The following is a 13,087-nucleotide window of genomic DNA, read 5'->3' as shown; positions in this document are numbered from 1 at the left end:
CATCCTAAGCGACTGGTTTGCACATTGCACCTCAGTATCCTCTTGTATGTTATATTTATATGTTAAAACGACAATGATAACTACAATAAAACTTAAAATGTTTTATGCAAAATAAATCACTGAGATGAAGGTGTTATGAGGTCTACAATGCCACGAAAAATACTGCGCTGTGTAGTCTCCATAAATATCTACAACAGCATATGTATCGTGACGTTACAGTCGTGGTGTTCACTTCTGATGATGACGGTGGTTGTGTTATTGGCTACAGTGGTGGTGCAGGCACTATTCCAGTATATGCCGCAGCACGACACCAGGTAAGACCAACCAAGTCGAAGATGTCTTCAAATTCTGAGTTATATATTTATAATTATTTATTCTTAAAGTAACCGAGATTTTTGTCCTACTGAGGCCAATTCCCAGCACTTCATTATCAAAGTAAGGTAATACTTCGGCTCTTCATCCATTCCAAAGCACTTCTTCCTGACTAGCACCATACAAAATGCTGATCATTTGCTATAGCTCACGTTCAAGATGGAGAGATGAAAATTTAACTTCAAGTTAAAGTTGTATAGTTGCATTCTGCCGTACAACACTGAATATGTACCTATATTGTGCGTTGTTTTAGGATGGCCGGTAATGATGGTGGGCAATGGGGCAGAGAGAGAATTTGGTGGACTTCAACCTTATGGACTACAGGAGCTCTGCTGGCACAGGGTAATTCTCTCTCTCTCTCTCTCTCTCTTTCTGTCAGAGCCACTGTCTCCCAATAATCCCTTCAAAGCGATGACATCATTTGTTTCTGGTTACTCTTAGAGATTTTATCAATCCTGTGAAGAAGGATGGTATAATTTTCTGCAACGCTGTCTGATCTGATGCACTAGACTCAGGCTGTGTGTGTGTGTGTGTGTGTGTGTGTGTGTGTGTGTGATACCTTAACCCTTTAGCATGGACTACTCTTCTTTATCATCCAAATTGGTTTGTTTTTATAGAACTTAACAATTTTGATCTAAAACTGAGAATTATGCATGTTTTTTTCAATTTTGCTCCTCCAATAAGGAAATATGGCACGCCCATTTAAATGGGCTCTATGGAGCAATCCCCCTTGGTGTGACTCTCAGTTTTCATCACTGTGCATTAATATGATAAAATTTATTGATGGATCTGGATTAAATGAAAGAATTGTGTGTTGAACCATCTCATTTAATAAATATGTGTTGTAAAGTGAGTAATTTAAAAAAAAAATGTATAGCTAATGAAATTATTACAAGAATCTGCCGCATAAATATAAAGTAGCAGTCTATAATAAGATTCATAGCAGTTAAAAAAGAATTCCAGGAAAGCTTACTCCTATATATTTTCAAGCATAAATTCATGAAACTGAGAAATTATGACTGTATATTATTTGCAGGCAATACTAAGAGCTTTGACATAGGCTTCTACATCAGTTGACTGAAAAATACACATTCCTATTTCTTTTTGTGTGATACTCCACAAAGCACTGGATGTGCAGTGCCACATCACATTTGAAGCACTTAGGCTTCACATTCTTCTTACACACACCACACCGCCATTGAGTATCTCCCATCACAACATAATGATCTGTTCTGTCGTAGCGTACATGCTCGGGTGAAGTTAGGGGCACAAGTCTACGAGGTTTCTCTGATGGTTTTAGCAGAATATTGACAATTTCCCTCAGAAACTCTAGCTGTGACACCTTGTGAATCTTTCTGTAGAGAATCCACCCATTTACAATTGAGCCATTCAGGAGAAAGCGGAAAAGAGGAAAGTACCACACTCGCTTCCTAAATGACACTCTATACTTTCCCCTAAATTGATCAAACAGATCTACTCCTCCCATTCCTTTGTTATAAAGCTTCACAATGTTTGGGTGAGAGATTACTACCACTTCTTTCTTCTTTATTGACCACCGTTTGCATTTGCCCATTGAGAGAGATGCACTGTCACTTCTGTTTGTTGCCACCCTAACATCGCTGTTGTCATTCCATGTACAAATAGCAATCTTCTTTTCTTTTTCCTGAAACAACTCTGCCTCTCCTCTCTCTTTTTTCTTGATGTCTGACATTGGGATATCCTTGACTCTGTCCTTACGAATTGTACCTGTCAGACTAATATTAGCTTCCTGGAAAGACTGGAGAAGAGGCAGTGTTGTAAAAAAGTTGTCAACATATCCACTGCTACCCTTAGGTACTGTTCCTTTGGCCAATGCATGGACTACAGATTCACCCACAGGCATTCCTTCCTCAAACCCAGAGTCTTTTCCTTCATACAAGCGGAAATTCATTAACAGTCCTTCATGGGAGCATAGACACCAAAACTTGTAGCCAAATCTTACGGGCTTTCCTCTAATGAATTGTTTGAATCCATGTCGCCCATAATATGGTTCCATGGCTTCATGAATAGCCCATGTCATAGGAAGTGGTTGAGCGATATCCATGAAGAACTTGTTGAAATGTTAAAAAAGAGGGCGAATCTTAAAGATCTTATCATCCGAAGGCTTCTTTGAGTTGTCCACAAAGTGCAGGCTTCACACAATCTCCTCAAATCAGTTTATTGTCATTCCACACTGAGTTACAGCCAGATTTCGGGTGTCCGCCTGCTTTGTCCAATACAGCCGTCGGTTTGGAACTGGGTTATATCATGAGAGAAGAAAAATGCCAAGTACCTGATGCAGTTCTTCTTCGGTAACACATAAATCTTCCCAATTTTAACTTGATGATAACGGTTTGTCTCTGTCTTGATCACCTCAATCAATTCTTTGTCCCAAAAGTATCTGAATATGTCCACAGGTGTAAATCCTTCATCTGCCCATTTTTCTACAATAGATGGTTTTATGTACTTCATGTAAGCTTAGGGCATCATCTCGGGTGTGTTACCCGAGAATACATTGTAATATTGAGAAAAGACCCAGTTATTATATACATTAGTAAAAGTAAAAATATATTACACAACAAAAAATTTTTATCCATACACATATTGACCCTTGGGGATAAGAATATATCAGATATAATCCAAATAAAGAAACACAAGAATTAAAAGTGAACAAGTATTTTGATTCAAGTATTCTCCTTAGGCAGCAGTGCCCTGACTGAGCTCCATAGAGCCCATTTAAATTGGCATCATATTTTCACTGATAATAAAAGTGACAATGTGGTTTTCCCTCAAATCAATAATTTCACACATTAAAACAAGTTTTATGTGTCATTTTTACCATCACTCACTATAAGAAGTTCCATATGCAGCAATGTATAGAAAATAACTTACTTATGTCCAGACATTTTGGTAGAAGCAATGAAGTAGCTCTCCTTCCTTCCTTCATTTACTTGTTGTTTACAAAGTGAGTTAGAATATGAGTCATCAGTTGAGAAAAGTTACATTTTCTTTACATCCTGCAACAAGAAGAACGTAAATTCTCTGGTAAACTTAGATAAAATTAGTGTTTCTAAAAAGTAAAATTTCCGCCCATTTAATTGGGCTCTGTGCGTTCGTGGGTTAAGCCCTTGTCCCATATGTCGCAGGATATTTTTCATCGTACGAAATTCTAGGGCCACGATGGTGGGGTGGGCTCTTATGATGCTAGAAGTATCATAGTCTACAATCTTAGCCGGAGTCACAAAGGAAAATCATGTCGTGTGTCCGTCGTGGGAAAAAAATGGGACTTTAAATCGTACGATTATCCTGCGAGTGTCTTGCTACTTTCGTACGTTTGTCGTACAATGGTTTTTTCGTCGTACGATTGTCGCAAGACAAAATAACCATCGTACAAGCAGTGCAGGACCATCGTACAGCAATCGTACGTTATTCGTAAGACGGTTGGAGGGTATAAAAGGCGCCTGCAGGCTCATGCTCTCTCCTTTCTCTCCAAGATTTGACAAGAGTTTCTACAGGTATTATAAAAATTTGAGAAACTGTGATAAAATATTACTAAAAGCAAAGGCAAAGGGAGGGGCAAGGGCAGGAAGAGGCCAGCTGAGGAGGAGGAGCAGGAGGTAGTAGTCCCGGAGTTGGTTGTGCAGGAGGCCCAGGAAGCCCCAGCTCCAGATGAGGAGAAACCAAACGACCCAGATGATGACGGTGATGACGATGACGATGTTCAGGATGATGATGGCGAAGCTGGCAAGGGCAAGTTCAAGACAACGAAGGAGCAAAAGTCATTACTGATAAGTGAGTGTTGGACAAGGATATTTTTGTCTTGCGATGTTCGCAGGATTATCCTCCCTATGTCCCACGATAATCCTGCGATAATAGTAAGACTGGCCTACAACATGCGAACAATTATCGTACGATTTTGAGGGCGTTGGAAGACCCTAAAATTGTACGATAATCGTACTCATGTCCTAGGACAGTCGTACGATTATGCTACAACATGGCCACTAGCGAAAAAAATCCCATGCCAAATTTTGATTTTGGTCATGACCATAACCCCACGACAGGCCTCTATGATGCTATTTTTCGTTGCAGGACACCCAAATATCGTAGAACAGTCTCACGACCATCGCATGATTTTGCCCTATTTTCTGTCATGGATCCGTCGTAACACCATCCTGCGATGTATGTGACAGGGGCTTTACCTAAGCAAAAGGGCATGGATGTGGTATATAATGTGGTTCATAGCATAGTGATACTGTGGTACAGTCGCCCCAAGAAGTGATGGCAGACTTTCAGATTGCTTCAGTCACCCTGCACTGCCATATGTTCAATGAAAACAGTGAATACAAGGTAAAAAATTTGTGCCTTCACGTATTATCAAATAAAATATATATTATATCCTGCTAAGATTTATGGAAAATGAATAAGTGGAGGCAATGATGTATTAGAAGTTAACACTTAGATATGTTTCCCGATTTGAACGAATGTGTAATATATTACCCCGCGCACAGTGTGCAGTATAACCCCGTGTTCCTGATTTATTTGCTTCTCAGGATTTCAAATACAGATGATCTTGTTTCTAAGACCCAGTAAGGAAAATTCTTGTGACTGCAATGCACTACCCATTTTCAAACGTTATAGTGATGATAAAGCAACAACAAGGTTGCCACAATGAAATTATTCTTAATAATATCCTACCTGCGGTAGCAGCAAGACCATTCTGCCTTTTATTACTTGTCTTCCCCTCGCTTATGATCATAGTTAGCTTCTTTATTCACAGTTGATGATAAATTATATTCAGTTGTAAGGAGGAATGACAGATTTTGCTCTTCTCTAATACACTAGAGAACCAAATCTTGAGTTTATAAACTCTTGCAGTGCAAAGGCACACACTGTTTGCTCTATCTTTTAACGTCATATCTTTCTTTTTAAATAAACCGCTATGCCCTGCTTAACTGAAAATTCTGATTTGGAAGTTTTGAGATCAATGATGTGTTTATGAACCTTTGCATTTTATTACTCTTGCTAATAGTTTATGCACTTAGGATGCTAGGCAATGTCACAAGTTGTCTTTCTCCAAGGTGCTCCTACTGTCGGCAAATTTCGAGTTTCTTTTTTTATATTTCATTCACCACTGGTCCTCTGGCTAATATTAAATCAAGAGATATCTCGTAATGGAAAACTGGCCAAATGCAGTGTCATAACTGTGTGTCTTTCAGGAAAAGTTCTCCTTTTGTGCTTGTCGATCAAAATATTTAAAATAGCCCACAGACTTACACCGCCTTCCCGCTTTCTGTCGTTGTCGGACATGGAGACATTGGAAACTTTTTTTTTTTTTAATAACAGAACGGAGGAAGGAAAAACGAATGAGTAAAAAAAAAAAATCCATACACCAGATTACTGGTGTCCTCTGTTCATAAACTATCTGTAACAGTTAGACTTGAACAGTTGTGGGTTGAAATTTGGAGGGAAACAACTCTGGGGAAGCGAGTTCCAGAGAGATACAGTTCGGGGAATGAAAGAATTCTGATAGGCAGAAGTTCTGCAAAATGGCTAAGTGACATTCCAGTCATGAGCGCTACCAGATCCCAGTGTAGCACGAGGGAAGGCATGGAGAGGTGGCACCATGGACGCAACTTCGTCTAAACATTTGCCAAAAAAATATCTGTAAAATAATGCAAGGGAGGCAACATTCCTTCTTACTTGCAGGGGAGGTAGTTTATATGTAATGGCTGGGTTGTTAATGATTCTAACAGCTTTGTTCTGAATTTTGTCTAGTTGTCTTAATGCAACCTCTCCACAACCATTCCACAAGGGTGAGCAATATTCAAGCTGAGAGCGCACATGACTCTTATAAATTATAGCTAACTGCTCATCGGCGAAGAAGTTACGAACTCTGTACAATAATCCAAGTTTCTTTGAGGCAGTTTTAGCAAGTGATCTGACATGAGAGGTCCAGCTGAGAACACTGTTAAGTGAGACACCAAGAATTTCAATACTTTTGGAGATGGGAATATTAGTAGCACTGAAGGTAATGCACGAATCTGGCAATATCTGTCTATTAGTAAACTGTATATATTTAGTTTTACTAGCATTAAAAGAGACAAGGTTGTTTTGTCCACATTCACTGATTGTAGATAGATCATGATTTATGGAGATGGCTGTACTGAGTTGAGAGGTAGAGATATTAGACTTTGTAAATGGATGTCTGAGTGTGAATGAACTATGTAGTGTTGAGTCATCTGCATATGAGTGAATGGGATTATGGGTGACAGATAAGAGATCATTAATATGAACCAGAAATAGGGTTGGCACCAGAACTGATCCCTGCTGCACGCCGGCGTTAATTGAGTGGAAATTGGAATATACATCTTCTACTTTTACTCTTATTTTCCTGTCACTAAGATATGAAGAAATCAAAGGAACAAAAGACGTTGGTCCATAGCAAGGGAGTTTGGACAGCAGGGAACGGTGCCATACTCTGTCGAGAGCTTTAGAGATATCAAGAGCTACTACATGAGTTTCTCCAAAAAGATCAATTGATTGATGGATGGTATGAGTTAAGAGATTGAGTATGTCAATGGTGGATCTTTCGTGGCAAAAACCATATTGTTTATCACTAATTAAGTTGTTGGATTCAAGATGTTTAACAATGAGCTTATTAATTAAAGTTTCAAATACCTTACCAAGAGAAGATGTGACAACTATTGGTCTGTAATTGGAGGGGTCAGACGACCTTCCTTTCTTCGGAACTGGGTGGATATTGACTTCTTTCCATGAATTTGGGAATAAAGAAGTATGTATGCATAGTCTGAATAATTTAGTTAGGACAGAGGCAAGTTCAGGGGAACACTTCTTCAAAACAACTGTCGGAATTCCATCTGGGCCTGGAGCTTTGTTGGTAGGTAAATTGTCTAGAATGGATTTTACGTATCTTGTCTGTATTTTAAGTGGGGCAATTTCGGGAGAATCAAGTTCCAGTACTGGGACATTCTGGCTGGTATCGTCTATGGTAGAGTTTCTGGCAAAGGTACTGGCAAAGATATCTGCTTTCCCACGTGGGTCATTTGTAATGTTGCCATCTGAAGATTTTACTGGGGGAATGGAAGATGACTTGTTAAAGTTATTATTGAAAGAATTAAGAGTTGACCAGAATATTCTATTGTCATTAGGGTTGTTAAGTAGTTTTGATGCTTGCTTTTGAAGAAAGTTTGATTTAGATAGATTTAATACAGCTTTTGCATGATTTCTAGCAATTTTAAATTGGGAGAGTGATTCAGATGTTTTTTATTTTAAGTAAGAGTTATATGCTGATGACTTTTGGGCTGTTGCTCTGGCACAGTTGCCATCAAATCATTTCGGAGAGTTCGATCTTTTAGTGAACTGTTGACTTGGTATGAATAAATCCATACCAGCTAGTATTAAGTCACAAATGTGGGACTGGGTAGAATTGGGATCACTAGAGAAGAAAGACTGCCATGGAACATCAGCAAGATAATTTCTAAATCCATCCCAGTCTGCCCTGTCAAAGTGCCATCGGGTGACCCTGACATGTTCAGAATGGGGAGGTGTGGGAGGATTAACTAATGAGGCTTTGATGAGATTGTGGTCAGAGGATCCAAGTGGTGACAGTACCTCTATCCTGTATTGATCTGGATTATTTGTCAAGAATAAATCCAAGAGATGGGCATTATGGTCAGGATTATCAGGTATTTTTTGGTTGTTTGCTTTACCAACTAGGTGAGATTAAACGATTCCGCAAACAGCTCGCATTCTAGACCAGTGTCGTCAGTCTGGGCAGAATGCAATAACCATTCAACATTGTGTATGTTAAAATCACCCAAAATGGTAATTTCGGTGCCAAGGGCAAGGTCAAGGTTACTCAACTGAGTGGATATGGAATAAAATACACTGGGTTCCAAAGAAGCATTGGGGGAACGATAAACTACACAGATATGTTTGGTAATGTTTTGACAATTTAATTTGTATAATGAGCAATCAAAACTGGCTGAAGTGAAGTTTAAAATAGTGTCAACTGCATATTGGGATTTGATATAACAACAGGTGCCGCCCTTGTTACGGAAATAAATGACTTTAAAGTATTCCCTAATATTGTAAGGGAAATTATTTTATAAATAAAAATGACTAATTTTAATTGTTTATTGAGGCACTCTTCTTTTCGGGCTTACACTACCAAAAATTACTGCATGTTACCATACTAGATTTGAACTCCGCAAATTATTCCTGACTGTCCTTGAGCAATAGTTGTGAAATATCAGTTAGTTCCGTTTAGGATTTCCTATTATCGTAAATAACGAACTGTTGCCTGCAATTTTGAAGTATACCTGTACTTTGACATTAACTTATTGTTTTCTGTACCAGTTTTATATAACAGGTTTCACCTTGTAAAGGTATAAGAATGAGTATGTGCGTTATTGCTGACCGAAAACTTCTTGATACTCTGCCAGCACTTCTTAGGCTGACTGTACAATATATACTGTAATGCGGTAGTTCCTTGCACTGATATTGTGGGTATCTATACAAAAAGATGTGAATGTATGCTGTGTGATGTCATGTGAATGTTGTCAGATATACTTGGTGTGTGACTGCTGTGGCGCATGAAGTGATGTAGTGCATGATGTGCGAATGCTAAGACGCATAATGTTTGGTGGATCCATGGGGGGTTCACCGGGTGCCCGTGAACCACCCCTGAACCTCAGAGTTTTTACGAGCTAGCAATTAATTACACACTTTCAGTATTTCACAATCCCCATGACAATGAACGATGAGAAATTTGTGCAATGCGGAGGCTGGAGGGCGGGCATGTGCGAGAGTCAATGCTTGTCACTGACTGGCTGCCACTGATCGTGTGGCTGTCCAGGACCACGTGAGATTCAAGGAGTTGGGAAAGAGCTATCATCCGACCCCAGATAGTTTTTTTTTCTTCTTTAATACGATTGTTATCCAAGTTTAACACATCTTCTAGCAAATAAGACTTGCTCGAGTGAACGCGAAATATTCCTCAATGTGTACTCGCTAGCAGCTTGAATACAATGTTTCTGATAAATGGAAAGTATTTTGTTACTTGCATTTACTTAAGTATATTAAGTAATTTCAAGACTATGTAATTAGTGATTGAGGCCTGGAATTGTTGACCGGACATGCTAACCAAATGTAAACAAACCGTTCTGTGAAAAGCAAAAACACCCGAAAAAAATTACAATTCCAAAAACTATATATTATTACACAATCTCCTTTCTTTTTTAGATATCTTAACTTATAATTAAGCATTCAGGATGAAATTATGTACACAGTATTGGGATGGCCAAATGCAAACAAACCTGTGTTAATGCACCACAGAGCGCGTATAAATATTCCAGTGGCAAATTAATTCATTTAACCCCTTAACCACGGAGCATCACTTTCGTGATGCTTGGGAGCAAGGGATCATACCACGGGGCGTCACTTTTGTAGTTCTGTGTTATTTTGAATTCGCCCGGGCTTTCAAGTGGTGGCTTGTAACATCTATCAGTACTGCCAATGTCCAACACTAGTCAGCACTCCTAACCTCATCTGTACTCCCATCCATTGTTGACAATTTAGCCATTTCTCCCCGTTCTTGACTCCCCTCCCTACCTCCCCTCCATTACCCTCTCTTCTCGCCTGCCCAGCCATGCTACGCTAAGTAAATCTTCCCTAGAATTTTCCACTTATTTCATTCATTGATATAAGCCCTATGCCCTATTCTTATACCAAATAATATAAACAAAAAAGAAATAAGGTAAGTGATAGTGCCATACACCTGGAATTGGCTAATTATCACCTGAGAACACCTCATGTGCACTCGTTCGCTAATTTTCACTGTTTATTTCCCCTTGAAATATGCAGTATAATCTATTCTCGTAATAAAAATATACATAAGAAAGGAAGGGAGAAGCCTAAGTGATATTTACATTCACCTGGAACTACCTAATTATTGCAGGCCACCACACTGTATTCTATGCTAGGTAAATCTTCCCTGGAATTTTCCACTGATTTCATCCATTGAAATAAGCCCTATGCCCTATTCTTATACCAAATAATATATACAAAAAAGAAATAAGGTAAGTGATAGTGCCATACACCTGGAATTGGCTAATTATCACCTGACAACACCTCACGTGCACTCATTCGCTAATTTTCACTTTTTATTTCCCCTTGAAATATGCCGTATAATCTATTGTCGTAATAAAAATATATATAAGGAGGGAAGGGAGAAGCCTGAGTGATATTTACATTCACCTGGAACTACCTAATTTTTTTATGTATTGTCTAGATTTCCTGCCAGTCATTTCATAGCTCTATATTTGCAGCTGTCACAAGGCTGACATTGGCAGTATTGCACTCCCCCTAGGCAGGCCACCAGTATCAGTTTACTGTCGTCTTTCAAGGAGAAAGTACGTCGGATTCGCGCCTGTCAAATTCCGCCGCTTTTTAGCCCCATGCAAAGGGCCCTGTGACCTCTACCTCCTACTAAACCTCATGTGGAAAGAGGTAAAGGGCTGACAAATGATAGAGAGTGACTACGATCTTTCTGGTGAGTAAAATGGTGCAAGTGGAAATGTAAATAATGTGTATACAGCAAGTGAAAGCAATGAATGTAAATATAAGTGAACAGTGGAAAATAGTTTTATAAGTTACTGCAAGTGAGAGTGCCTAACACAGTGTAAATGACACAGAAATGTAAATAATGTAAATAAAATAGAGAATGTAAATTGAAATGTAAATGAGTAGTATTATAAGAATACGAGTATATATACTAGGAGTAATGAAAGTGAAAGTTTCACTCTAGCATGTATGAATACTATGAGTTAAGAAAGTGAAGGTGAAAGTGACATTCACTCAATGCTAGTATACAGGACGAGAAAGTGAATGCTACGTATTTTACTGAAAGAGAAATTGAATGCCTACAGTGACAATAAACTACTGTTAATGAAGGAAACTTATGGATAAAGACTAGATATATATGTGTTATATAGTAATAGAAATATAAAGTGTGAGTGTTTTTATGAATAATATGTGACAGAACACCAGCAGCGAATGATCACAAGTGGGAAGGTCATACGCCCTCGTAATTTTCATTGCTTTCACAGTGTTTTTTTTTTTGGAGTATGGATTCCAAACTATTTGAGAATCATAGAATAGTGTTTCTAGTGATAATATCAGGCTGTGGCAATCATATTGCTGGTTGTCTGGAAGTGTAAAGTGGAGACTTCGTTACCCAACTTCAGAGGTCTCCACAAGTCCTACGGTACTCGACGAAGGCTCATCAAACATCCCAGGAGAAAGCTGAAGATATGTGCCATATGCATATGTAATTTTAATATTCTAGGACTAATAACTGATTTTTGGTAAATATTTTTAGAGAGTCTGTCGGAGCGCGAATATGCCCGCGAGAGCCGCAAGTCAAAGCAAAACAAGCCCGCGGTTTAGGGGTTAAACAAGTGCTTGATGGCCCTTCATGCCGCTCAGCCCTTGCTCCTACGGTGGGCTCAAGGGCTGTGCCCTCGTTTTAGTTTTTTTCTCCATTTTGCATGCATCGATAATCTTTGGTTTGATTTTTTTAAAACCGAATTCTTAAGTACAGTGTTTCTGCCATTCCATCAGTCTATAGCCTGACCCCCTAATCCCGCAAAGGGTGTCCATACATAAAACGCTTCCAAGTCTGTCACCCACCATTTCATTGCCCTTCCCCCAACTCACTCCCCCCTCCCTCATATACCTCTCAGCTCCATCCCTCCACCTCATCCTCGGTCTCCCCCTCCCTCTCCCTCCCTCCACTTCACCTACATACACCCTCTTAGTCAGTCTTTCATTCTCCATTCTCTCCACATGTCCAAACCACCTCAGTGTAATTCTCCTAATTATCTCTGTCACATCCACATCCACCCTACAACGTTCTTTCACTTTTTCATTCGTCAACCTGTCCCTCCATGTCACTCCACATGCTCCTCTCAGATAACTCATTTCCACTGCCCGCAATCTTGACTTGTTCCCCTCTAGCAAGGTCCACACCTCGCTTCCATACGTCATGGTAGTGGCTGTCCTGTTGTCTTCCCATTCAGGCTGAATAACTATCCCAGGAGCATTGAAGCAGTCTTCTCCAGGGTACTCACAAACAGCTTGATATGAGGTCATATCGGATATGGTTGCTTATACATTGACTCGCTCAAGACATCCGGAAATCGGCAATAAGTTACGCGCACCTGTTTGCTATGCCTGGCTTAGCAGCGGCTCAGGAACGTTGCTCATGAACAGCAAAGCCTCCAGTTTTGATTTGGTACTCACTTCCATAGCAGTACAGGTGATATGAGAGTTAATAAAGGAGGTATGATGCCAAGTTTAAAGATGTTGAGCTCCAGTGATTCACTGCATTGAAGATTTACTCCTTGGATGTCTTTAGACTCATGGGATTAACATCCAATACTGCTCTGAAGTTTGCTCTTATATGATTAGTACCACTTACATTCGCTTGCAAGAACACCAGATTTAGGGACAGTTTGAACCCCCGACATATGTACCCCAGCAAAAGATTTATCACATCAGCAAGAAATGGGGGCAGGGGTAGGGAGGAGAAGTGTGTAGTACAGTAGAGAACTTTTTTTTGGATATCTCAGCCAATTTTGAAGTTACAAGAAAGATAGACACCAATTTTGAAAAT

General features: G+C 39.4%; 1 protein-coding gene across 1 annotated transcript in view; it reads left to right on the top strand.

Annotated features, from left to right (window-relative positions):
• Positions 1 to 13,087, top strand: part of LOC145397971 (glutamate receptor ionotropic, kainate 2-like) — a 129,492-nt gene that overhangs the window by 58,209 nt on the left and 58,196 nt on the right. Inside the window, exons 5-6 of the mRNA XM_080270946.1 lie at positions 220 to 314; positions 626 to 714. Coding sequence (XP_080127072.1) covers positions 220 to 314; positions 626 to 714 — 184 coding nt within the window. The remainder of the gene's footprint in view (positions 1 to 219; positions 315 to 625; positions 715 to 13,087) is intronic.

This window comes from Coenobita brevimanus, chromosome 44 (genome assembly GCF_032717465.1).
Source record: "Coenobita brevimanus isolate Jiangsu-jjx chromosome 44, ASM3271746v2, whole genome shotgun sequence".
Classification (NCBI taxonomy): Eukaryota; Metazoa; Arthropoda; class Malacostraca; order Decapoda; family Coenobitidae; genus Coenobita; species Coenobita brevimanus.
The sequence above is the reverse complement of the archived record's forward strand: the minus strand, read 5'-3'. Positions and strand labels throughout refer to the sequence as shown.